This window comes from Pavona decussata, unplaced genomic scaffold (assembly GCF_977016875.1).
Source record: "Pavona decussata unplaced genomic scaffold, jaPavDecu1.1 SCAFFOLD_56, whole genome shotgun sequence".
In the NCBI taxonomy this organism is placed as follows: Eukaryota; Metazoa; Cnidaria; class Anthozoa; order Scleractinia; family Agariciidae; genus Pavona; species Pavona decussata.
In genome coordinates, this window is record NW_028145478.1 from 1,453,681 (window position 1) to 1,481,631 (window position 27,951).

The 27,951-nt window shown below is 40.3% G+C and overlaps 1 protein-coding gene across 4 annotated transcripts; it reads left to right on the forward strand.

Moving 5' to 3' along the window:
- The first annotated feature begins 6 nt into the window (after nucleotides 1-6).
- Nucleotides 7-27,350, forward strand: LOC146480088 (bifunctional 3'-phosphoadenosine 5'-phosphosulfate synthase-like). 4 transcript variants are annotated; one of them, XR_014864806.1, is made up of 13 exons: nucleotides 7-110; nucleotides 10,643-10,757; nucleotides 11,225-11,460; nucleotides 14,345-14,483; nucleotides 14,803-14,921; nucleotides 15,472-15,585; nucleotides 16,181-16,292; nucleotides 21,719-21,924; nucleotides 22,971-23,168; nucleotides 24,206-24,412; nucleotides 24,819-24,947; nucleotides 25,626-25,994; nucleotides 26,045-27,350. XR_014864806.1 is itself a non-coding variant. In XM_085110169.1 (12 exons), exons 1-12 carry the CDS (start codon nucleotides 69-71, stop codon nucleotides 25,866-25,868), a joined length of 1,860 nt encoding a protein of 619 aa, XP_084966295.1. In that variant the 5' UTR covers nucleotides 7-68; the 3' UTR covers nucleotides 25,869-27,350. The 4 variants fall into 4 exon arrangements, 3 of the variants coding, with proteins under 3 accessions (XP_084966295.1, XP_084966297.1, XP_084966296.1); XM_085110169.1 differs by having other exon boundaries at nucleotides 25,626-27,350; XM_085110171.1 differs by lacking the exon at nucleotides 7-110 and adding an exon at nucleotides 6,002-6,153 and having other exon boundaries at nucleotides 25,626-27,350.
- Nucleotides 27,351-27,951: the final 601 nt, after the last annotated feature.

Genomic DNA, 27,951 nt, shown 5'->3' on the forward strand with positions numbered 1-27,951 from the left:
TACAATTCGAAAGGCACAGAAAAGCCAAGCGCTTGTTTCCAGAACCATTGTTGGATAGCACCGGGATAATGGCTCAGTGTAGCAACTCACGATTGCGAGATTCTCAAGCTGTAAGTATTACACATAGTCTATTTCGTACATTTGAGGCTTCACTTTCCCCGTTTGTAGTGAATTCTGACAAGGTGTCGAGTCTGTGTGTATACGAATATGCGTACGCGTACCGGCCGTTCATGTGTTTCTGCGTCTTAATTTCTGCGTAATAATCTTGTCGGTTGACTAGCCTTCGAACAAAGAAACCCTTCTAACAGAAAATCTATTCCAATCTCTGTAATAAGTTAACTTGTTTCCCTCACGGTAGAGTTTTTTTAGATGTTGCGACTGAGCTAAGCAGTGTTTACATTTTTGCAATCAAACGAGAAACTTCAACGCTATTGTGAAATGTGTGTTAAGTGATTAGTAATTTCAATAGACCAGTGACCTTAGCTATAGCTCACCGGGCAATGCTCTTACTGAAGCCAGTTAATAATATTTTCATGTGCGCTACTGTGTTTACAACTTTGGCCTTCGGAACTACACTACATGTTTGTATTGGCTTCGCAGTACTTTTAAGTGCTTTCAATAAACACTGCTCAACAATAAGGTATATCTCAATCGTTTTGGAATATTTGCAAATTATTTTTAGTTTTCGATCACTATTTGTAATCCTTCATATTATTAAACCAATCCAATGAGTATATATATTCATATTTGGTGAATTCCTTTATCGACTTTACTTTCCCAGGATTAAAAGCTTAAAAGTCGCTGGTCATTCTTTCAAACTGTTAGTATTTTCTAGAATGCTCCTTTTCTTAGTTTGTTTTTGTTTAGCGTAGTCTGTTGTTCAAATGGATTTGTGGCAGCAGGCTATATTTTTATTTTAAGAATTGTAGTGTAAATATCTTGAGAACTTAATAGTTTATCAGATGTCATCTAAGATATTCTGATCATGAGTGGGTGTTAGAAAAAAAATTAAATGACGTTGCCTGGTGGTTACACCAATGCAACCTGAAACTAACCTTCAGAAGATTAAAAATCATGAAATTTCTTTTTGTGATTTTGTTGTAATTTTTTTAACTTCTTCGCACCTAACAACCAAGTGAGAAAGGGAAATACTTCATGATCAAATAGCCACAATTAACAAGCACTTGAAACTCAGATGTCAACAAATCAAAGAATCCAATATAACTTAAGTTACATATTTAAAGATTGTTTTCCTTCATCGTGTTTTTCTGTAGCAGGTTTTGAAGAGATAACTTCAGATGTGCAGTATTTTGTTGCTTAGTAAACAGAAAATTTATGTCTGAAAGAGGCAACCTGTTTTTGGGGTCTCACACAGCTTGATTTCAGTGTCAGTTTCTGCCCCTTTCACACCCCCTCAACAGTCATGTTGTAGTACCATTATTAAAAGACAGTCTCTCAAATATTGCATTCATGTTCATATATAAATTTAGAGTCTTGTTGTTGATGCTGATTGGTCACACTGGTAACATGCCAGTATCTTAAAGAGTTGGTGTTCAGGAAAAGAACCATTTAATTTTCATCAGAATTCAGATCAGTTCCAGTGAGGAGAATAACAGTTAAATTTGCATGATTTCATCTATTCCAGTACACAGATGTTAATCCAAAAATTTTAATCTGGCCATCTGTCAATACCCACCCCACTTTCCTTTGGAAATTGAAATGCAAATCTTGTTAATCTTGCGTTGGTGTTAAGATTTTTTATTACAAATTTTTCATCTCACAAATTGCTGCACTTTGATCAATATGCTTACACCTTGTCTACTGGTTAGCCTGCCTCAGATCGTAAACTTCGTTAATAGTTTGTCCAAGATGAAATAATAATAATAAGTAAACAACTTCCATTAAAAACAAACTCTTGATAATTCTAAATCAATTATTGATTTAGAATTATCAAGAGTTTGTTTTTAATGGAAGTTGTTTACACACGCTCCTCAATGAAATCCTATTGGATGAGCAACTCAAAACTCTTCATCAATACACCTGTATGTATATTGCCAATGCTTCGTAGCAGCATTAGACAGACTAATATTCTAAAAAAGTGCACAACAATACATTTATACTCAGTAGTGATGTTGTGCTCTTTTTTCAATATGTATATACATGTATGGTGAATTTTAGTTTGTTCAAGATGAAACAAAGTTTTTACAATCATCAAGAGTTCCTTTTCAGTGAACTTGTTTAATTACACTCTCATGACAATGAAATCTTATGAGATGAACCACTTACATTGTAAACCTCTTAATCCATATGTGTGGTGAATTTTCTCTTTCCAGGCTTTCAGCTTAAATTAGGGGCTTGATGATCAGCCGCCGATTATATGACTGTATACATGTAAATATATTTATTACGATAAATTCTGGCATGTATTTACCCAAAATCATGACAAAACATTGGATGAATTCAATTTGATATCAGACAGATTCAGTGTGATGAAATCATTATAATTATTTGGCTTAAAGTGAAGTTTTGATGCCATTAGGCCAATATCAAGAGTCCCCCTTTCTAAATGTTTTGAGTGTTGTTTTAATCAGCTGTTGAAGAATATGATATGCTGGGGTTTCAGTAAAATCTAACTAATATTTTGAAGGTAATCGCAGAATTTGCTTGCTTTTCTATACATCAGTAGCTTTGTTTTCATTCTCACCAATCATGGATCTTGCTTCTGGGATCTCTCTTCTTCCAGATCGCTTGGAGAGACTTAAAAGTGATGTTCAACTTATGGGAAACAGTTTTTGTTCATTTGTGGCCAACATTTTTCAATTTCGTAGTTTAAGAAGCCAGGTATGCTGCTCAAAGTAGACGGGTGTGGGTACCCAGGTCCCAGCTTCTAATAAAAACCCTGCAAGACCCCAAAATGCTGACCCTAGTTACACTTGACCCAATGAGTTTTCCAGCAAAATAAGCTTGCTAGGATATATGATGTTGCCCTTTTTTTTAAATAATAAATAAATACATGTAGGAATTTCAGTGGCACATCCACAAAGTAGCTATTCATCCACTGTTTCCAGGTCGGATTGGAATTTGGTAATGTTGGTTTTTGTGGAGAGAGAAAAACTGGCAGGAAAAAAAAGAGAAAAAAACCCTCAGAACAGAGACAAGAACCAACAAAAACTCAGCCCACATATGGCATCTGCAACTCCTGCAATCGAACCCGGGTCACATTGGTGCAAGGCGAGTGCACCATCCCTGCTCCCCTAAGAGGGTCTTGTGGGGTTAACCGTCAGCCAGCCTAGAATTTAACCATGAACCATCAAAAAAGCAGTTATTATTAGCTGTCAAACAGTTTCAAGTTCTTTCAAATATCATTATTTTAGCTGCTCATCCTGGACTTCTGGCAAACTGGTAAACAAGTTTCCTTGCTCCCAAATATACTCGCTTTGTGGTCTTTATCACTTAATTTGCATCTAAACTGACATCACAACTAACTTCCATCTGGAAGTACTTCCGGTTTCAAGGTATTATTGATTCACTGCATTGATAATGTGCCTCTGACCACAAAACAACCTCCAGAACACAATATATTGACGATATTAATAAAAAACACAAAAGTTAATATTAACTTTATCTCATGGAAGAAATTACCCCTTGATAACAGTCAACTATCAAAAGCCCCAAAATTTAACCTTTTACCTTCAAAATTGGTAAAATTGAACCCATTGAGACACTCCCCCAAAGCAGAAGGATTTTGTATGCTAGAAATTTTGTGGGATGGATGTGATAAGTGGGGTTAAGCAGGAATGGGATAAAAATCAGTAGCTCACGTGTCTCTAGCTCACTTTGTAGGAGTTTTGATTGGCACAGTGTGTTTCTATCAGTAGTCAGGATGTAGGGGAACCCTTAACCCACCTTGTCAAATGCAACACAAAATTTGCTCAAATCAGAAATGTTCTCACTATGATCCCCACTGAAGTGCTGTATACGGAAGTTGAGATAATACTATGAGCATAAAGCAGCTGAGGATTACCCCATTATTGCTCCCCCCACTTGCCCGTTTGGCATGCTTGTCCATTGGTATGCAGTCAACCACTCTGAAAGCAGACACCTCTCTTGGGGCCCCAGGGGTTGGGGGGGGGGGCGGGGTTCGAGTTACTCATGACAAGAAAGTTTATACAGTGAGACTCTGTCCTGATGCCCAAACCCTTACCATGTTTTGACGGAAAAGACAACCCTTTCATTAACCTTCCATAGGAAAAACGGTATCCCATTCATATACATGTACCTAGATAGTAGAAAAACTACTTCTCTTTTCAGTTGGTCTGTTCAAGATAGTTTGAAATGTCCTTTTAATTACCTAAATGACAGTTTTCCCAAGCCTTTTCTGTGCTTTAACTCCTGAAATCCCTACTCTTTTATATACCTCCAGCCACAAAAAGTACCCCATTTAGGCAGAGCCCCCTTGTAAAGGCAACATCAACAATCAACAACAATCTTTATTTTTTGTACACTTGCCTTATGTGAAGTTCATTGCAAAAATATTGGAAATAAACTTAGAGTACTGGCTGCCTGGAATAACCATAGGGGACCATAGGGGCTAGCGGAGCCAGGCAGCCAGTTGACATCAGCAAAAATAAATTACAGGTCAGCAAGATAGCACAAATTCACAAGAGACACACACAAGGATAGAGAAAGTAATGCAACAGATGTAACAACTAGGAATTACTAGCTATTAGGGAAGTCTAAAATAGTATAGGGAGTACCCTCCCAAGTCAGAGACAGACAGCTAGAACTGCTCCCCATGTGGCCAAATTTCACATCTTTGTGTATACTATGTAAATTTGCCTTAGACAGACACTCAGCTAGAACTGTTCCCTGTGTGGCCAAATCTCACATGTTTGTCTGTAACAAAACTTTGCATGAGGCACACACTTGTTTAGGACTAAAAGGGCTGATCCTATAAAGGGTGTCTGCCTTAAAAGGACTCATTAAAATGTTTGGTGTTGTTGAACAAAAGTTGGAGTTCCATTAACATGAAGTAGACCTATTTATATGCAATGGTCACACAACACAGCTTTACACGTCAATGTCATGGAGCGGAAAAATGGTTTACACACAGAGTATTCACCAATATGGAAAACCACCATCTTTCAACATAGCTGTACCGGTAATTCCCAACTTTGAGAATTCAATACAAATATCTTGTCGAATGAAAGGTTATGTATTTGATATATCTACAAAAATCCTTTTTACTTCAAAAAGCACGCGAGTGCACGTGAGGATCTCCTTCCACGCAGAAACCCACGCGCGTCATTGTAGTCGCCCATGGTCATTTCCGGTCGTATGTACTTTGCATACCGTAAACTGCCGCTTATAGCCGGTTATACATCCGATTATAAGCCCCCCGGACATAATCCCTCTCTAGTTTCGTTCGTGTTGTTTGTTTTAATTTTGTTCCAAATATTGATGTTTTAAAATTTAAAGGAGAAGTATCATGAAAATTTTCTGTCATTTCAAAACCCAAAAATGTTTGTCTGTCAACAGAAACAAAAATTAATTGTCAAGTTTGTTATAAATTACCACCCCAGTGCAATGAAACTGTTGATTAGTGCCTCTGGCCAGAGACATTATTATTATAATTTATTATTATTATTCCGGTTATAAACCCCGTCGGATATAAGCCCCTCCGTTTATAAGCCCACCTAAAACCCCTTATGAAGTTGTATAAGCTTACGGCTGATAAGACCTTATAAGCGGCAGTTTACGGTATGCAATTATCTTCCCGTAGCAACTACGTTTGGCCATTTTAGTAGACTTCCTAGTAAAATTTTAACGACGTTCAAAGACGTTTCAAAGACTTCTTTGACCATTCACAAATCCCTTGCTGTGCGTAAGTTAGTTCAAATCCCGCCTTTGCCCGGCGCACTCCTCACAGCGTCGCGTGACTGTTAAAGGGACACACAAAACAAATTAGACAAACACATTTATCCCTCTCGTCTGGGCGCGCTGTTTGGAGCAACAGGGTAACACGATTTAATTCCGATCCAATTCAACTTCATTGCCCAAGATCACTCACATGTAACGATGTAGAAGAACAACGGACAAGTTGTGTAAATCCTCTGTAAATCAAAGTGGAGATTCATCCGAGGCTACTACATGGTATTTCTAAGCTTTAATATCATCGCCTTTTAACCTCGCACCGTGTTTACTTGATATAATTTTCGGCGCTTATTGAGTAGATATGAGCGCGCATTGAGTAGATATACCATTGCCCGCGATCATAGCTTGTTTGAATTCAGTGGAACCCTTAATTATTTATACGGACACCAAATGAACACGCACAAGTGTCTGTATCATCCGCGTGTGCGTATCAAGAGGGGTCTCAGAATAAACGTCACGGACACATGCTTTATCGATACAAACAATTATACAATATAAATTTTAAAAACAACAACAACAGAACGATGTTTAAGGCCCGAGTTTCAGAGGCTCAATTGAAAGTTCAAACTGACATTTTTCAGTTTGTGTTTCAGCCAGACGGACTGAACATTAGACAATTTATACAGTGCGTAGATTAGCAGTGTCCGTAAAGTGAGCTTGAGTTTAAATTTGTATGAGAGTTTGTCACTCGGATCCCATAAAAGTGTGCGTTGTCCGTATTAACGTATAAGCGGGTTAATGTGAAAGAAAATATAATGATTGAGCTTTTCGTCGGGACAAACACGACTGTCCGTAATAAGCGGGTGTCCTTAAAGCGCGGTTCCACTGGATTTTGGCATCCGTTGTTTTTTTGGTATGCTATAGCGTAGACTAATCACAAGTGCTCGTTTCTTTGGTAATTCTGTGGGAATGACAGGGGGCCAAGTCACGCAAATTTGTTATCGATGATCCTGTTATGAGGATTTCACCGCTCGATGAATAAATGAAATGAAATATAAGCCTTTGAGATAAGGTAAATCTGCTATAGTCCAATTAACAAATCGACAGCAGTTTTCTATTATCTACTCTTGTTTGGCTACACTGAATTCAGTTCGGATTTCGGTGATTTCTTTTTTTGTCCAACATTTGACGTATCATCTATGTTACTCTGTTTTTTTTTTTTAATAAAAACCTTTTTTATAAGAACGTCGAGGCTGAGATTAACCAAAACAGTTAAGAACCTATTAAGAACATTCCTCAGACTGAGAGAACGTTTTTAAGAACGTTTTTAGTATTTTGCCAATGTGTATATAAAATCAAGGTAACAAATGTAAATTAACCAAAATACTTAAGGGCATGTTTGTCATGTTTTGTATAACATTTACAATGGTGACACACATCTCAGTTTTTCATGGTTTCCTGGTCACGTCCGCATTGATGTATACCATGTAATGAACATCTTAAGACTCAAATCGCAAAAAAATATAAGAACGTTCAGCCTCAGCTCCAAAATTACACGCTCTCATAAAAAAACAGAGTGTATCATCTATCCAAGATCTTGCAACGCCTTGCAATAGCCGGCAGGAATAATAAATCTCTTTCGAGCAGTTCTAATAACAAGACCGACTGATTATCATTTACCGGCTTTGGAACAATTTGGCCTAGCATTTGTATTTTACTATAATACTACTAGCTTGTTGAAATCTTTTTTTCGCAGTCAATCAAACCCTCCTCAGCTAAAGCATGTTTTTTATACACTGCATACGACCAAATTCTCTCAGCCAACAGTTAAATAAATTTAACCATAGCATTTAAGAGAATTTACGGTTCAATCTTCCAACTGAAAGTGGAGCTTCCGGTTTGGTTCAGTTTATAGCTTCTGAGCAACATTTAAAATAATACGGCATAATTCAGACTTTGCTAAGAAATATCTAAAAACTCACCATTTGGTGTTACAAAAAAAAAAAAAAAAACCAGAACAAGAAAAGAAAGAATTTGGAATTGCGCTATCGTTTTAAAATGTGTTTCTACTAAGTTTTGAAACTAAAAGAGAATTGAACTTGGTCATTTTGAAGTCAGAATAGCAGTTAAGATGGAACGTTTGGAGTTTTCTTTTGGTCAAAAACTTGACAATTTTACATTCAAATACCCTCCTCATACACGACTTGTTCCTAGCCCGCCAAGGGATTGACAGCAAGAGAATTTTCAAATGTAGAACGAACCGCAGTCACTTCGCTAAAGAAACCAGGCCGGGAGAACGGTAAAACTTCGGTCCTACTTTCTCAGGTTACAAATCCGTTTCCATCCTGGTCAGGGTTTTCAAAATGAAAAAATGTACCAGGAGGAAATGTGAAAGTAGGCTGAATACAATTGCACCGCGTTAGCGGTGCCGTGCGGTGAAAGCCGCACTGAGGGGAGGGTACCCTCTCCTGCTGGGGGGGGGGGGGGGGGGTGTCACGGCAAATTTTTAAATTTTGCATACCCAGAGATGCATTCTGGTGCATTTTCAGGGCAAAAGTGTTTGTTTGGAGGTCATTGTAAACTGAATTATAAAAAAGAGTTTTCTTCTAAATATCACTCAGATAAATGCAGCAACGATTTTTATTCAGTCAATACATGGCTTGCTGAAATCTGAATTGAGTACTCACTACTTTTACTTCACTTAGACGTATTATTTATATAAAATGTTGCAATGCTTTTCATACAATTGATCAATCACTTGATCAGCATTTCTATCAATAATCATCACAATAACGTTACTCAATCAGATAAAATGCAGAATGCTGCAAAGCTTTTCATTCAGTTAACAACAACAACCTCAAATAGTTTCCGGTTCATGTTAAATGTCGTTGAAACAACCCAAAGACAACGCTGGATGGCAGTTAATGAACATGAAGAAGATGTATATAACTATTAATTATAACAATTGGAATTAAAATCTGGGCAAAAATATCCACGTCCGTAATCAGCTACGTTATTGACATAAATTCATACTTTGGAGACAAAAAGTACCCGGCGCAAACGTTAAAAGTAGCCCGCCGTGACTTGCGTCGGGCGTCGGGTGCTTTTGAAAACCCTGCTGGTCATTGGCCATCCTTGGCAAAAAGCAGTTGTTTTTGGCTATTTCTTTGCAAACAGTAGCGGAACCATACCACTTGTAGTCGCATCCGTGTCAATTTTTGTCGTGTCTTCAGTTGATGGCCAAACTAAAAACAGACAAAAACTGAAGCCTTTCTTTAGGCTTCTGTTTGATAAAAGATGTTTGGATGTAACGCTACTGAGGTCATTTTGTGGCGATCGTTAAATTTCCAGTTGACGCAGATTCACAAGCAAGACCCTTGGCATATTTTTCTTTGTCAACCTCCACCCCCCGACCCCCAAACAACCCTTTCTCAGATGTTTTCTCTGGAGCTCGTTGAAGTAACTTTGTGGCCGACTCAATTTTGTTCGAGGAGAAATGAAAAATCTCAGGGTACAGGTAGTCACAAAACCAGCTCTCCTACACGCTACCGCTTATTGAGAAATACTTATTTGATTTGTGAGTGTGTGAATCTGTTATTTTGTTTTAATCTTTTTTATCTTTTTTTTTTTTTCTGTTTTCTTTTATATTATATTTTATATTCAACAGTTATAATTTTCAAACTTCAAATACGACATTTAACGTTATTCTGACACCCTGGGGATTTTTCCTGATATACCCACCCCTAACAGTCAACGCACAGCGGAGAGTGGTGTGGAGAATTTGAATATTGCCGTATTTTGAACTTCACAAATTTAGAAGAATAAACTGATAATAGCTTTGTTTTTGTATGGGGCTTAAGTAAATACACATCATTTTGTTCGTCTACAGTAATTTTTGTTTGAACGTAGTTGGCTTTGCTAAAAAGTGAGACAACAAAAATCAATCAACTCTAACGTTTATTTGTAAATTCATATTTTGTGTTTCAATTGTCAAGTTAGCGTTTGCGCTCGAGAACAAGCGCCCCCCTCAATTGAAAGAAGTGAGAAATAGTGCATGGAAGAAAAGAAGATTTAATTTATGCTACATCTGTTGTTGAAGGCAAGAGAATTATCAAACAGACAAACCACTTTAGTGCCTGTGTTTTGCGAAGGTGAAATTTGAAATAAAGCTATATAAATAAGCTTTCGCGGCAGTCAAACTTTGAGGGAAATAGGGGGTTACATGACTCACTGATGACTATAAATTACTGGAGCCACTGGGGATATAATGATAAAGCGTTCGCAAGCCCAAAAACCAACTTCTCAACTAGTCAAGATTTCATTACTTTTCGCCAACTGAAAAAAACTAATTTATCGTGTTTGACATATAACTCGTGGCAAGAAGTATACATTATGCAAAAATTACATTATTCAGTCGCTTCTATAACCAATAGGAAAGGCTATCTCGTGGCACATTCTTTAAACAGTATCTATGTTACCATTGCAACGGTTTAAGTCTTACCACCGTTCGAACAGGAAATCAGCACAATTCGCTCTTTTTAGCCAGAGAAGTACGCACAGATCGACAAGGTTTTGAAAATGGCTTGCGTTGGAAATCACCAACTATGGTCTTCGGTATGATCATGTAGCATGTAATTGAATTCCACCGCGCTTTTTTTTTAACGCGTATCACTCGATCCAGTCAGGATTTTAACTCACTCGGTGAGAATTAAGTGGAAGCTAAAGTGATGGTATTGAAGCATGTTTTTCCTTTCCTTTTTTCTTTCAGAATGTTGTGAAGTCCACGAATGTGTTCTACAAAGAACATAATGTCACCCGAGACAAGAGAGGACAAGTCGTCGGTACGCGAGGAGGATTTCGAGGATGTACGGTGTGGTTCACAGGTAAGAATTTCAAGTACGTCTTGAAATATTCATCCAGATGCGAAATCCACGACGAAACAGGCCAATTATCACGGCTTTTGGTAGCTTAGAGAATTAGGACCCTTATTTACTTTGCTGCGTGGATTTTTGAGAAAATTTATGTTCGCTCGCGATCAGTCCAATTTGTGTCTTGTTACTGCCAGAATTGTGCGCAAACTGAGGATATATTTTAAGTCTAATGCCTATTTTTATTTCTTACCTTTAAGATAGACTTCTTATTAGTCGTAAATTCATTCAATTTAGAAAAGAGAGAGTCGAATTTGTTCTATGCATTTCTCTTGGGAAACTTTCATGTTTGAGAGTTTTGCATTTGAAACCCATTTTCGTGAATTTTGGTTTTATCCACCTAATGTATTTCTCCGTCATTTTTGTCGTTTGTACTTCGCTGTTTATGTATTGCATCAAACCAATTTTGAAATTTCTTCAAGGTTTGTCTGGTGCGGGTAAAACCACCATCAGTATGGCCCTAGAAGATTATCTGTGTCGCCAGGGGATTCCTTCCTACACTCTTGATGGTGATAACATGAGAACAGGGCTGAATCGAAACTTGAGCTTCACACCAGAAGATCGAGAAGAGAACATTCGCCGTGTTAGCGAAGTAGCAAAGCTGTTTGCGGATTCTGGGATGATCTGTCTAACCGCCTTTATCAGCCCTTATGCGCGGGTAAGATATTAAAATTATTTACTTTTCAGTCGCCAACTGTATTCTCCATCAATGTTGGATCCCTTTCGTTAGCCTAGGTTCGTTCATTACTAAACTTAGGCGAGGTTAAGATAATTGGAAATTTCTCGGTTTTGATCCGCTTGCTTGTGCAAGATCGTTTGTCTGCTAAGAGTTCAATTAGGTCTGTTACTGTGTTTCAAACTTGTCATATTGTCGTTTTTGTTCTTTTTAATGCGTTCACTCAACACAAAACGTCAAAGAAGTTCGTTATTTTATTGTATTGGAACAAAATGGAAAAAGAGAGAATCGTTTAGTCCGCGGTCGAAATTCAAATTGTTTTCTTAACATCTTGTATTTTTGAATACATTATAATCATAAAATGCGCGTGTTTTCCTAATAATATCTAAACAGAATATTTCACAGAATTGTGTATTTAGTTAACGTTTAAGTCATCTGAAAGATTAAAGTCTTCTAGTACTTTGTTCAGTTCCATGACACCGCTTTCACAAGTAATTGTAATTTCTTTAAAACTGTAATTTTCTTCAGTGCTTTAAATGGCAGTTCAATTGCCTTTCGTGAAGTCCACGGTTCGTTTTTCATTATATTCACCTAGATGCGGACTCGGTAGCCTTTCGAATGATAAATTTATCATGTTCGTTTTTGCTCAGCTGTATCAATGTCAATATAAACGTGATGGCGTCCAAATATAGCCTGTCTTTGGCTATATCGTCAGTCGGAGAAAATACAAAACTCCATTCTCGCAAGATTCATTGCTGTCTGGTTATCGATGGTTTATTTTTTATTCTTGTCAGCTTTCTGCTTGAAGATTTACTAAAATTTCAAGGAGATAACTGATTTGGGCCACTGGTAAACAATCTTAAATCTAAAAGTATTCAAAATTCATATTATGGCAATTCAACGTGGCAATCTCACGTGGTAATAACGATGCAAATGAATTCATTTTGCAACTGAAGGAGGACAGAAGCACAAACCAAGTCTATAGGTGGTATTGAATTAGCGTGAGTTGCTTGTACTCAGTGCTATTGTTGTCGTTGTTGATTTGCAATTTTGTACTTTATAACGGGCCATAAACGTTAAAAAGACGAGTCCATTTTTTTCAGTGCATACAAGTAGTTCAATTAAGGTTTTGTTTCTGTCTCTTACAAATTTGTGGACGGCAAAATCCATTTATATCGGCGAATACGTGCACAGCAGACTTTAGTTTAGTCATACTAGGGCCCTGTCACATGTAACTGTTTGTCGTGCACCTTGGCTCGAAGAATACAAGTTTCACGAACAGATGCTATACTTTACAATTTCCATGCAACTCGGCTTGGCAAAAATTGCGTAAGTTGTTAAGTGACGAATAAATGTAATGTGGCAGGAAACAAGTTACAAGACCCATATGTCACTTATTTTTGGTCACTCAGCAGTTGAAGGAGAAGGCAGAAAATGATTCAACTTTGCGGGCTAAAACAAATGTTTATTTGCACGAGTGCGTGTCACGTAAAAATGCTGTGTGTAGTTTTGTGGGTCAGCAACCGCTTTCGCAAAGTTCCGCTAAAATTGTGCGTCAGGTACACGGGAAAAGCTCATTTATTTCACACCAAGCCGTTTACCTTTGTTTTTCATGTTTTTCGAACACAAGTCAGCTGAATCAGTTGATATCTTACAGCGGTTTCCAAATGAGTGTCTTAAAACCAAAACCAAAGTGTAAATTACTCTGGCCAATCACAACAGACGTAAACAACTCAGGGAACCAATCAGAATTCAAAGCAAATACATGTACCCGGCGTCAAGCGCGGGAAAACGCGTGCGACCAAGTCACCATTGGTTTTGGTTTTGTTTCTCATTGGTTGAGAAAAAGGCGCGATATTTTTTTAGACCAATCACAGAGCGCAGTAAAAGCAAACGCGCACCACTTTCCACTCCATGCCGTTCTAGTGGTCCTTGTGGCGAAATCCTCAAACAGCAAAACAGAATTCGGTATGGTTCCAGAGGGTAGTTTTTCGAAGAAATCAGTACGAGTGGAAGTTTACAAGACGGATGGAAGAGCCTCCAGGAACCTGCTCTTGACAGACCAGTTCCAGAATTTTTTTGATAAGCCTTCCCCTAAATTTCACAGAAAGTTTATGGCATTGTATTTTCCGTTCAATCCCCGTCTGAACAGATCTAACTGTATTTTCTTTAAAAAGACACAAAATGATCTGGCGACAATGGAGACAACATTTAAAGTATATTCCTTAAATGTTCACGTTGGTTGCTCCTGTTTACCATATGAATGTCTTCAAATGCGAACCGAGTGCGGATCGATTCCAAGCTGACGTCATCCGGAGACCTTGTGAAAATTTGTGACGTCAGCTAAAACAACAATTTTCAGCCAGATTTGTAACGACCTCAAAAGTTTGGACGCCTTTTATTTCGGACGGTGCTAATGGATTGTGATTCCTCACAAAATTTGGACAAATTTTTAGAGAATGTAATCAAATAGAATATTACTTGACATAAAGTCACATAAACTAAACAAAAAGTTGTCAAATGCGAAAAATGAGTAAAACCTTTAACTTAGAATTTACAAAATTCAGGGAAGTACTTCAAATCTCGTGAATGAACAATGTACTTGTAGATAAGTGATCCACAAATGTGCCTTCCCATTGTAATTAATATTTTTGTACAGTAACAAATAAGGAATCTTTCCCTAAGGCAGTATTAACGGGTTTGGTGTAATTCAAAATCAAATTTTTACTGGCCACTTTAAAATTTTGGAACGTATATTTTCGTCCAAGTCAGAAATTTTTTTAGAAATCAAGACGAACCTGCACCCCCTACTCCAGTCTCGTCTTAGTCCTTATCGACACTTCAAAGTGTTCCTTCTTCTTTGCAGGATCGTGAGAGAGCTCGTAAGCTGCATGAAGACGCAGGTCTGCCATTCTTTGAGATCTTCGTCAACACTCCATTGGAAACTTGTGAAGAAAGAGACGTAAAAGGGCTGTACAAGAAAGCAAGAGCAGGACTTATCAAAGGTTTTTCCTCCCTTCATTTTACCCTTCTCTAACGAATCTCGAATGTGCCATGATTGAAAAAATAAATATAAGGTTAACTGCACAAGTTATGTCTTCAAGCCGCGACACTTTTTTACCTTTGCTTTTCCTCCTGCTATTACTGACGAGAAACATGAATACATATTGTGAAGCAAAGTGGAAAATGATTTGTGAACTTTATACAGCTGACAAACTTGTATTTCTTACAACTGAAATTTAGACGTCTTTTTTTCCTCACTTTTGATTTTATTGCCTTTTCTACAAGTTGAAAGCTGACCAGTTTGACCGGTTTGTATTTCAGGTTTTACCGGTATTGACTCGGCATACGAGCCGCCAGCTAATCCAGAGATAAGTCTGAAGTCAGGTGAAGTGCCTGTGGACGACTGTGTGCAAGAAGTTATCAAGCTGCTCGCAGACAGGGTAAACTTGTTTTATACCACTTGATGTCCTGAGATTGTTACCATATAGAGGTAGAGTCGTGAAATCCTAGCATAAGCAATGACTCTGGCAAATCACAATGGCTGCCAAGAGACTATAAACCAACCCGAACTCGAAGCAAGGTCAGTTAACACTCACCAAGTGCGGCAAAACGCGTGCAAGCAGGTTACGGTTTGGTTTGGGTTTACTTCCTATGGGTGTTGTTGCCAAAGGAGGAAAAACGTGACAGCGGTGCCAAGCGCGGGAAAAACAAGAAACCGCTGCAAACATGGGAAAATACAGCTCGTGTCAAGCGCAGGAAAACATATAGCTAGTGCTAAGCGCGGGAAGGCACGAAGCTTGTGAGAAGCGCGGGATAAAATTAATATGCAACCTGTGCTAAACGCGGGACAACGCGCTTAGGCCAAGTCATAATTTTGTATACTCCCAGGTGGTTTATGTTAAGAGCAATGTATGAGATTTTTCAGCCAATCATAAAACTCATACTTTTGACGGCAGCGAAATAACAATTTGATTTATTTTGTTATTTCAGGGCATTTTGCCATATGCAGCCTACAGTGGCCTTAAGGAGCTGTTTGTTCCCGATGAAAAGCTCGAGGAAGCCAAACAGGAGGCCGAGGAGCTGCTGTCTGTTGAAATAACCTCGGTATGACGAAGCTTACTTATTTTGTTTGGCTTAGGTAACCGCTTACTGCTAGTGTGTTGGTCTTTGGTCAAAATGGAAGATAAAATCCAAATTTCATTAAGGAGTTACTGAAAAAACACGATACTAAACCTGGATGATTGGCCACTTAACATTGATATAGATACTGTATCACCATCAATAAGGACTCCGCAATTTAACAAATTCACGACACTGCAGTTTTCTTAACGTCTGTCCTCTTATCATTAATAAGGGGTCAGACAGTTATTGCAAAAAAGACTTTGCGTCATTAACACACACATACAAACCGGCGAAACGCAGTTACACACTTGTACCAAAAGCAAATGCACCTTACAGACGCTATTATTGCTTCGTACCACTTCTCAACACTTCTCAGGTTACTCACCAAAAGGACGCAGATTCATGCTCAGTAATCCTATGCACTCTTCCCCCCCCCCCCCCCCCCTCAAGCATAGATGGTATCGAAAATCAGCCCAACCTGAGAAAGATATGAAAATGCTTTCGACTGCTGCTTGTGTTCCTGATGTCAAAATGTCCAAACAACAGCCTTTTAACTTGTTCTTTCGTTTTTCTTTAGTTGGATCTTCAGTGGGTTCAGGTCCTGTCCGAGGGTTGGGCCACTCCACTCAAAGGCTTCATGCGGGAACTGGAATATTTACAGAGTCAGCATTTTGGACTCCTGTTAGATGGTGAGTGTGTAACCCTTACCAAACTTCAAAGCGACAAAATAGTGGAATGGATTGACATTCAAGTTAACAGCGGCGAAACAACGTAATATGAAGGCGCTCCTTATTAATTTTCATAATTTTTCATCGTCCACACTGTAGGATTTCATCCACTGACTCAAATCTTAGGAGGCGAAGACTAACAACCACTTTGAACCTCAAACTTACTAGTACCGGTCGACACGAAAGCACTGCTGGATTAGCTTTTATTTGAAAAGTGATACTGCAATATTTCTGCCTCTGCCACGAAATTGAGAACAAAGTACGAAAGATAACCTTGTGTAACGCCACCCAGTTTTTGTTTTTCTTTTGTTTTTTTTAATCCAGTTTTAATGTCCTTTAGTCATATTACACGCTTAATCATGGGCAACCGTTAATGCCCGTTCGGCGTTCCGCTTATACTAATCTACATAGTGCAAAACGTGAGAATATATATTGTGAATACATAATGTTCCCGCCACTCCACGCGTCCAGGCCCTCCACGCCATCACATCTCTCCCCCATTTGCAGATAAAGTTCAAGGGTGCATTAGTCTATGTGGTGCAAAATACAACAAAATAAACGAATAAATATTGTTATTCACAGACAAAGTTTTTGTATCTAGTGTCCTTTGTAGACGTTATTTTCCTCCTGGGCCTGTCACGGGCTGCATGTCTTTGCTCACGGTCACTATCATGGTCTGATCGAGAATGGGCTCTGGGCTGCTGTTGTCCATGCTGAGGTTCGCGTATTCTATCCGTTGGCACCGCGTTTTCACCGCGGTCTGTACCGGGCTGCTCCGAACCTGCTCTATCCACGGTAACGGCGTCCGGCTCAAATGCGTCTTCACTGTCGGAGTCGTCACACTGAACCGATTCTCTACACCCGTTCTTAAGCAGCTTCCAATCCGCGTAGTTCCTGGTACGAATTTTCACATCGTTCTTGGCTGTGATCATGCTTCCCCTGACACCAATAACCACCATCGGGTCCGGGTCATACAGGGGCGTTAAGCTGTGTTTCCGTTCTTGTTTGCACAATACCGTATCTCCGACTTTGATTTTCATCACAGCTGTGTGTCTTCTCTTATCCGCGTACTGCTTCATTTTCAGTTTCCGTTTTTTGTCGTTGTGGCGGATCACCGTGTCGTCCGGATGTTTAGGTTGTCGCTTGACCTCTGGGAATTTTCCCCGAAGTTCCCTTCCGAACATGAGTTTGTTCGGGCTGACTCCGGTGGTTGCATGTTCAGTTGCTCTGTATGCTCTGACTCCCCTGCGCACTTCATCCCTCACCGGTTTGCCTTCCAATGCAGCAATCCGTGCAGTCTTCTTTATTCTCTGCATAAAGCTTTCGACGTCGCCGTTGGCTTCTGCCCACCCTGGTGTGACTTTCCGGTGCTTGAACCCTTCTTCTTGTGAGAATTCTTCAAATTTATGGCTGTTGAAAGGTGGACCGTTATCCGATTTGATCTCCTCTGGTACTCCATATGTGTCAAACACCCTCTTGAACACCGGGATGGTTGCCTTTTCACTAGTGGATCCCACGAATTCGACCACTGGGTATCTGGAATATTGGCAGTAGAATACGAGGGCGAGGTCTCCATTAGCCATAGGCCCGCAAAAATCCACGCTGACCTTATCCCACGGTCCCCCAGGTAGTTCAGTCATCTTCAGTGGCTCGCGATGTGTTTGGGGTGTGTTAGATTGGCAGGCAATGCAAGTGGACACAAACATGTCACATTGGGAGTCCATTCCCGGAAACCATACATGTGCTCTCAGGAGCTGTTTTGTCCGTACAAGCCCTTGATGCCCCTCATGTGCTATCTCTACCATCCTCTGTCTAAGTTTTGCCGGTACGACAATCCTATCCCCTCTCAAGACCATCCCGTCTACTATGGTGAGTTCATGGAAAACGTGCCTGTATCCCTGTATGCTTGAAACCTTTGTGTCTATCCAGCCTTGGTTGATACACTTCTTCAATTCAACTAGTGCCGGGTCTTCATCAGAAGCTTCCTTCACTTGGTCTCTGGTGACAGCTTTGGGCGTGTTGCACGTCACAACGTAATATACATAATGGCGTACCTCCTTAGTCGTTCTCATTTCGAACTTGGAACACTCGAGGAGTGACACAGGGTGCCGTAAAGTGTAGTCAGATATGTTTTCCTTTCCCGGGCGGTACTCGACCACGAAGTCATAGTCCATCATACGGTGGACGATCCTTTGGACACGGATCGAGGTCGTGTGGGTGGGTTTGTTGAACACACTTTCCAGAGGTTTGTGGTCTGTCACCATCTTAAAGGGTCTCCCGTACAGGAACAGATGAAATTTCTTGCAACCGAAATCACCGGCCAAAGCTTCTAACTCGATCTGGCTGTACCGTTTCTCCGGGTCTGTGAGGCTCCGACTAGCATACTGCACGACTCGCCAACACTGCTCCCCCGGTTTTCTCTGCGTGAGGGTTGCGGCCAGCCCCACAGGGCATCCATCGATGTGGAGCTCGTGTTCCGCCTGGGGATCAAAGTATGCTTGGACCGTATCGCTACTAAGCATGTCCTTGAGTTCCTCGAATGCTTCAGAGTGTTCTTGCTTCCACTCGAATTTTCCCGTAACTAGTTCACCGAGTTTGCAGGCAGCCCTCTGATACCGGCTGGCTTCCATGAATCGTGAGCTATATCTGACTGTGCAGAGGAATGAGTTAAGTTCCGTGGCATTTCTAGGGCGTTCCGCCGACTTAATGGCTTTCACCTTGCACGGATCTGGCGATACTCCATCTTTCGAGAACATCAAGCCATAGTAAACCACGCGATCTTTGTTAAATTCACATTTCGCTTTGTTGAATGTCACATTCTTTTCGCGACTCTTCTCAAGGAGCGCTTTCAGGTTTGCATCGTGTTCTTTTGTGTCACGCCCATGTACAATGATGTCATCACTAATGTTAAAGACTCCATTTAGGTCGTGAGTCAATTCCTCCCTGATCGTCTCTTGAAATATCTCTGCTGCTGATCTTGTACCATAGTTCAGCCTCTTATATCTGTACAAGCCAATGTGAGTCGAAAATGTCGTAATGTTCCTCGAGCTCAAATCAAGCTCCAGTTGGTGGTATCCCTTGCTCATATCCAGGTGCGAAAACACAGTTGATCCGCTAAGTTCATTGACCACGTCGTCTATCGTGGGGTGCTGGGTGTGTCTGCGGGGTATTGCTTGATTTGCCACGCGCATGTCCACGTTCAGGCGTATTTGGCTCTGATCCTTCTTGGGGGTAACCACAGGTGGTGACACCCATCCCGTTGGCTCGCTGACCTTTTCAATGATGTCTTGGTCAATGAGATGTTGTATTTCATCTTCCATCTTTTGACGTACGCTGAACGGTTGTCGGCGTGGTGGCTGTGCGACCGGCTTAAAGTCGGAGTCTACATTCAAATCGACCAGAATTCCCTTTAGCTTTCCAATTCCTTGGAACCGGTCCTTGAATTCCTCTAAGATTTCTTTCACATTGTCAGTTTCTTCAGATTGATTGCTTTCCTTTGCAATCGCATTGGTGACCCGAATCATTCCAAGGTCTCTTCCGTCTATGTAACTAAGCAACGGTGCGGTCTGGGTATCTCCTTTTATTAGCTGCCACGTGACCACTTTCATTTTCGTCTTAGATTCCGTAAGCGCTTCAAAACAACCCAGCACCGGTAGCGTGTTTGCCTCTGAAGCAGCCCCGTACGGCTTTATTTGGCATCTTGATTTTCTGATCTTTACTTTTTTGTCCAGGCCGAATTTCTTGAACGTTGACTCATCCATAGCGTTGACCGTAGCACCGCTGTCAGGAAGTACCGTGACGCCAACGCCACTAATTAGCACTTTCTTTAGGGGCCTATTGTCCGATGGTCCCATAGGGTTTACCTCTTGCAGAATGCACGTGGACCCTTCGTCACTGCTGTCAGACGACGTGTCAGATCTTTGCTCGCCTGCTTGCCCTAGGTCCCTTGTGGCCTTAACTTCTTGCTTGCTTTTACACCATTTCGCAAAATGGTTTCTTTTCCCGCATCGTGTACACTGTTTTCCAAAAGCCGGTTATTTTCTTGGTCCACCTTGGTGCGGCCAATGTTTCCCGCAGTTAAAGCACGATTTTTCCTTACTTCTGTCCGCTGTGATTTTATCGACTTCTTGCTTGACGGTAACATCATTTGGCGCTTGGCTCTCTACTTTCGTAGCGTGTTGATCGGCGCTTTCGAGGCCTCTGGCGTATTTAAGAGCTTCGACTAACGTTAGCTGGTCTTGTAACAACTTTCTCCTCACCCTCTTCGATTTACCGTTCTCTATCATAGCCATTAGTATCTCAGTATCTAACCAGCCTGCCGGAAAATCACAGTGTTCACCTTCTGCTGTGAGCTTAGAGATGAACGAATCCCAGGTTTTGTCTTTGCCTTGTTTGATGCAACGAAATTTGTGAATATTGAACAGCCGGTTTTGCGATTCTTTGAACTTGTTTAGTAGCGCGTTGATGACTCCGTCCAGATCCGTTCCTGTGTCACCAAGCTGTTCAAATATATCGAGAGTGCTTTCACCAATCGAATCTAAGAATAACGACCGTTGTTGTGCCTTGTCTGTGATGTTGTAGGCTTTCAAGTGGTTGTCTTTGAATCGTTTGGCATATTTTACAAAACGAGCGTAGACGTTTTCAGGGTCTTTCCGAACATCGAATTCGGGAAATTGCTTGTATCCAATGTTGACGGCCATTCTACTTTTATCCTCGTCGCCAATTTAATGTCCTTTAGTCATATTACACGCTTAATCATGGGCAACCGTTAATGCCCGTTCGGCGTTCCGCTTATACTAATCTACATAGTGCAAAACGTGAGAATATATATTGTGAATACATAATGTTCCCGCCACTCCACGCGTCCAGGCCCTCCACGCCATCACACCAGTGTTGCAGTTTGAGCCGTTGGAAGACGTATACAAAATATTCCACCGTTAAACGCCACCTTAATTGTGTTCTAAGTGACCTGGCGTGCGCTTCTGAAAACTCCCTAAAACATTTCGGACCCGAAACGCTATTTTTCATGCACATCGTTCATTGGCAGAAGTACGATTTTCGAATATTTTAAAAGCAAAAAAGTTAAAACTTTACAAGATTAAGAAACGCATCGGTGAAGTTCGTATGAAAGACTACAACCAATCGACAGAGAATGGATATAACAAATGGTTTTCTGGCCCGAAAGACACTTTGGAAGTTTAGAAAGAAAGCTCACTGCTTTCAGATGTAGATCCTAATTACTTTTCATTTACATATGAAAAGCAGTGAGGTTTGTAACAAAGTCACCCCCAGTCTCGTTTCTAAACAAAGGCCAGGTCGCTAAGCACACAACTGTTAAACATTTTTGTAGTATGATCACGTGATATTTTGTCCTGTCTCACCCGCAGAGGGCGTGGTTAATCAGTCCATTCCCATCGTGCTCCCAGTGAAGACCGCTGACAAAGAGAGACTGGAGGGTAAGAAAGCGTTCTCCCTTCGCTATCAGGGGAAACCTGTGGCGATCCTACGGGAGCCTGAGTTTTACCTACACCGCAAAGAAGAACGATGTGCACGGCAATTTGGAACTACGAACACTGGACATCCTTACATCAAGGTAACACGCTGTAAATGGGACTTAGGGGTTGATTGGGATTTTGATTCTTTATGGCTCTGTTTTGAGTTAGTTGATACCTGGGCCCTTCAAGTTAGGCAGCCATAACGGCAACGCTAAGGAAAGCAGGACTTAAAAGTGATTTCAGGTTATTCTCAACTACTTCGCGATTTTGCAACCAGCAACTGAATTCGTTAAGGACGATGTCCAAGTTCAGAAGAGAAAGCAAAATTCACCATATGCGTTCACGTTCTCCATAAACCCATTCTTGAATTTGTGTGAAATTACACAACGACATCAAAAACACTTTTCAAGCGGTTGTGGGTTTCATTCCGCTTTAGGTTGTCTGGAAAGACGAATACGTTGCTCCTTCTGACACTGAGACGAATAATATAGGGTGAATCACTTTGGTAATGTTTTGTAAATGAACCCCTTCAGGGGGCTGGTATATAGGGGGATAATGCCCTTGGATGAAAAATTGTGAGGAAAATGACGAAATGGTCAAGGAGCGAAGCAGTTAAGGGCAACTATGAAAATTCCAGGACAGTCTTAAAGCCGAGGCCATTATCATCCGATATACCTGCAAGCCCTAAAGGGGTTACTTTTTTATAACCTTCCAATTATTTTCTGTAACACGCGCCCTTACTTTGATGGTCACAACATTATTCCCGCAAAATAAACGCAAGCTGACTAGTTTACTTGATTTTAATATACTGTGATGAGATTAGAGCAGTTTTAAAAAACCTAATAATGCGACGTTCTTTCTTTGTTTTTTGTCGTCAAAAAAAATCCGGAAAAGGAGATCGAATCGGACGACTGCCGACTGATAACCGCCGCCTGATTTGTACCACGTGACGTGTTTCGTCCAATGAGGGTGCGGTGGGTTGACATTGGATATCCCAGTTAGGGTATTGGATCACGTGACGCATTTTGACCAATTAGAGGCGCACAAAAAATATTTAATAACTTGTAACACCTAAATACGAGAATTAAGTAGAAGTCGTTACACTTGTGTGCTTGCGCAACTTGATCAACAATCTTCTCCGTAGATGATATCTGAATCAGGTGATTGGCTCGTTGGTGGGGATCTGGAAGCCTTAGAACGTATTAAATGGAATGATGGACTTGATAACTACCGAAAAACTCCGAATGAACTTCGTGCCGAATTCCGACGACGAGATGCCGACGCTGTGTTTGCTTTTCAACTTCGTAACCCTGTACACAATGGACATGCTTTGTTAATGCAGGTACAGAACTTTCTTACACTGAAATATTTACGTTTTGCAGCATACTGTTACCATATGTAACGTAAGCGATTTTTAGGTATCCCATAGTTAAATGAAGAGCAGTATGTGTTGTAATCTCAATAAGATGATCGCAATCCTTTGCCCATGCGTGATTGCATTTGGGTACTGAAAATAGAGCTGTTTTCAGTTTTCCACTTTAGAATGTCGTAGAACCAAAACCAAAATAATTACTCTGACCTATCATAACAGACGCAAACAGCGCAATTAACCAATCAGAATTTGAAGAAATATGTGTAGCCGTCACCAAGCGCGGGAAAATGCGTGCCAGCAAGTCACGATTGGTTTTAGTTTTTCTTCTCATTGGTTGAGAAAGTGGCCCAAATTTTCCTCACCAATCACAGACCGCGGTAAAGCAAAAACAAAGCAAACGGAAATGACTTTCGACACCCATTGAAAACCGCTGTATTAGAGAGTTTTAGCATTAAGTTTACAGTAAACGCTAGCCTGGAAATTCAACCGCCTCTTGTGGCTCCTGGCCGCCAAGGACGTCCCGACTTGAGAGGTGGCTGTACTCACTTGCTAGGCAAACACGAACGCAAGAAAACTACTATCCTGGGCAACATTTCTTGGGACAGCTAGCAAAATAACGCTAAAAGTGCACACTTTTAAACCGGAGCTATATTAACAGTCACCATAAGATTGTTGCAATTCTTAGTTTCTCTATTTATGAAGAGTTTCAGGAGAGAGACACTTGCACTTTCCAGAATAAGTTGAGACGAAAAAAAAAAAAACGATTCTGTTGAGAGAATTACTATCATGTATCTTAACTTGATTATCTCACTGGTTCGTGTTATTTATTCTTGTATTTTTTAAGTGTAATCACGTTAAATCAGTAATTTTAGTATTTATATGTGTAGAAATTTTCGATGTAACTTTCTTGTAAATCTCGTCCACGTTGGCTATGTAACGTACATCTTACAGAGCACCGTGTGAAAATATTGCTAGCAGTACTTACTCAATGAAATTTTCCCCCACAGGACACCAGACAGAAGTTACTTGATCGAGGTTTTAAAAAGCCGGTATTGCTACTACATCCCCTGGGAGGGTGGACTAAGCAAGATGATGTTCCTTTACAAGTCAGAATGAAACAGCATCATGCTGTGATGGAAGAAAGGATACTGGACCCAGAAAACACAGTCATTGCTATATTTCCTTCACCCATGATGTATGCAGGCCCAACAGAGGTTAGTAATCCATGTTTGAGCAGTTTTCAGTTGAGTGTTGTAAACCGAAATCATGAGAACAAAATAATTAAACCAATTAGAATTCAAGGCAAACACTTCACAGGCGGCGCAAGTCAGCAAATCACGTTCGAGCAAGTTTGGCTTTTGATTGGTTAAAAAAGTGGCGCTAACTTTTTTAAACCAATGACAGCGCGTCTTTTAAGCATAGATAAATAAGGGTAAAATAAAACTAGAGGTTACCCAAATTACTTTTCAACACTCGCTAGAAAGCGTTTCAACTGAAAATCTGTATTCATTCGCGTCATTTACAGTTCCTTACTGAGTGAAATTTGTCCCGTACTGTTCTAGAAAATAAAAATAAAAAACCTTTGTTCATCAGTATACGCGTTTGCACTTCTTTCCACAGGTTCAATGGCACGCTAAAGCACGTGTAGCAGCAGGAGCAAATTTCTTTATTGTAGGACGGGACCCGGCTGGAATGCCCCATCCTGATCCTCCAAAGAGGGACCTGTATGAACATTCACACGGTAGAAAGGTAGGTTCCAAGCAAACTTCATTGGAGGACCCTAATGTTATAACAATGTTGACTCGTGACAGTATTAAATACACACTTAATTCATTCTCTTTGATGGTCACAATAAAGTTTCCATTTCAACAATTATTCGAAAATTCGTTTCTTTTTTCCATTCTTTGTCACTTCACTCCCGACCTTGTGTGTTGCTTATTGTTGTCTCTAATGTCCTGACTCTTCTTTTCTTCTTAAGGACGGCGCCTACTTTTGTTACTGCGCATACCTTCTGCGCATCTCGAGATACTCGGGTTTCCTATTGGTGGTGCCTACTAATACAGGGATATTTTTGCGCGGTTTAAAACTATGCGGAGAAAGGAGAATTTAGCAAGTGCTTTCGGTATCCAAAAAGATAATTGGGGGTAACCATGCATTTTTCAGAGATCACAAAGCTTCAATTTGGAAAAAAAAAAAACGCCATACAGTGCTTTGCATTTTCTGCTTTTTAGAATCATTGTTGCTCAGTATTTATTTCTAAAAAATGCGTTGTTACCCTCAATTTTCTTTTTGGATTTCAATAGCCCTTGCTAAGATCCGCTTTTCCCGCATAGTCATAAACCGCGAAAAATGTACTTCGGTATTAGCAGGCATTGTCCTTAAATCGCGTTAAAACTGTTAACTTTTTTTCCTTTTTTTTTTCTTCAGGTGTTGACCATGTCACCAGGCCTCACTCAGCTGGAGATAGTTCCATTCCGAGTAGCTGCTTACAACACTAAAGACAGAAAGATGGAGTTCTTTGATCCTGACAGAAAGGAGGAATTTGATTTCATCTCTGGTACACGCATGCGCGGCCTAGCAAGGTCAGGTGAAGAGCCCCCAGACGGGTTTATGGCGCCAAAAGCGTGGCGAGTGCTGTCTGATTACTACCGCTCGTTGAATGACAATTAATGATTGCACTATGTGGGCACGATAGACCAGTTTTTGTTGTTTTCCGCCTTTTGAAAAGAAGATAAACATGATGAATTGTAAGCTTATCGTTTCGCGCGTTAAGCTGCTGTCTTGGTCAGTGGTGGGGTGAGTGAAAGAGGAAATGGAGAGAACCGCGGTTGTGGATCAGTAAAAAGACAGCAGTGATGTGGTGACTGAAATTAAGAGGGTTCCTTCTTGTGAGATTGTTATTGAGTAAAGAGCGGATGTCTTCATATTTACCCCCACCAACACTCCTTCGTCTTACATACCCAAGTATGCGCCTCAACGCAGGCCCCCTTCGGCCAAAAATATGCCTACATTACCGGCGATATGTAGTGGGACGTTTGCATGGAACTTGATTTCACATTCTGCACAATCGATAAAAGATTTTACTCAACAAATCTCTTGCAATCTACTTTAATCGTTATTTGTCGTCTCTAGATGAGTGGCTAGCTTTGCAAGACTTTACTTGCAAGCTGAGGAATTACTAAGTTGATCATTTTGTACGGTGCCGAATCTGTGCGAGAAACGAGCCAATTGTTTTTTCCCTTAATAGACTTTTTTAGGGGTCTGTGGCCTATTATTTTCGACAAGAACGCTACTTCAACAGGCGTTAAATGCAAGGTTCATAGCTTGAATTCACATTTTGTCACTCGATAAAAATCTAATTCCTTCAGCTTGTGGGTTTCGTAAGATTAAGGGCTTTGAAAATCGATCGATCTTTTGGAGCTAATTTGAAATCACATTCCCATAGATGCGTCATGTTTGCCTGCTTTGAAAATTGCGGAAAACCACTTCAAACTGGTCTATATCATAAGGCGTATTAGTAGTTCCTTATAATAGTATACATCATAACCCCATTTCAATTTAATTCTTGGTGAAGATGCTACAATACACCTATACAGAAATCAAGAAATGTTTTACAAATAATAGCGTATATTTTCGTGGTCTTAAAAACAATTGATTGTAGTGACTGCAATGTACACATTCCTTAGAAAATATCTCTTCATATTTACAAGTTATTGTAGTTAGTTTTTAATATGATTACGGGCTTATTGCTCAATTCTTCTGAGTTCATAATTCGGATTCGTTTGGAGGATCTTCGGGAGTTGTTGACAATCTTTGACGTCCTCAGAAATCATAGGTAGTACGGGCTAGTTGCGCTTAAAAAAACCATAACTCTTAATGTTACAAGATAGCTTAACTGATTTTGATGGATTATTTCTTAGCAATAATTAATGTTCACTAAGGTTCTTAAAACGCTGGTTCGTTAATGAATTAAACCAATTTGTTTTACAACAGCAAAACAATATGAATGTATGACATGTAATATCCTTTCCCTGAAAGGGTAATAAGGTTAGTGAATTCTAATAATTTACTGCAAATTTTAAAACTTCTTGATTTTATTGTATTTTATTGTGCAAGCAGAACCAGGAATTAAAACATATACGTGTAAAACTACACAGCTTGTATCAGTGACTTTGACTCTTTTCAACGTCATCTCTTGTTTTCGAACCGTTACTCTCCCTGGGAAGGAGTGAGAGCGGGACTACAAAGACCGTGCTAGAATACTCAAGTAGGAAAATGGATAACCACTGTGCTTGTTTGGCCTAGGTATCATATCCTGAGCTTATTATTGAAGAAATCATCGCTTAAAAACCAGTCTCCGCTCTCGTAGCTAACGGTCAGATGATACAAAATCCACCTTGCTGGAGAGCAAGCCACGCACTGGAGCATCCAAAACAAAGAAAATTCAAGTTTGATTGGATGAAGTCCCTTTGTTTTGGATGTCCCAGTGCACAACTTGCTCTCCAGCATGGCGGATTCTGTATCATGTGACCGTCAGCCGCAAAGGGTCCATTCCTACCAGTGACACTCATTCCAAGGGTGGTTTGCATGCCTCGTACCCAGACCTCTCTTTCTATGCAACTTAGCGGGGGAAAAGTAGGGAAATGGAAGAAAGCCTCTCCTTCCCATAGCGCCTTGCGTTGTCGCCCGGATGCACAGGCCCTTACCAGCAAACGAGCCCCGATGAGATTATCCATTCCTCGGGTCTATCCGT

Coding starts and splice junctions, on each gene's coding strand:
- LOC146480088 (XM_085110169.1), top strand. CDS start 69: ATGGCTCAGTGTAGCAACTCACGATTGCGAGATTCTCAAGCT. Junction 111..10,642: donor GATTGCGAGATTCTCAAGCT/GTAAGTATTACA, acceptor TTTTTCTTTCAG/AATGTTGTGAAGTCCACGAA. Junction 10,758..11,224: donor ATGTACGGTGTGGTTCACAG/GTAAGAATTTCA, acceptor AATTTCTTCAAG/GTTTGTCTGGTGCGGGTAAA.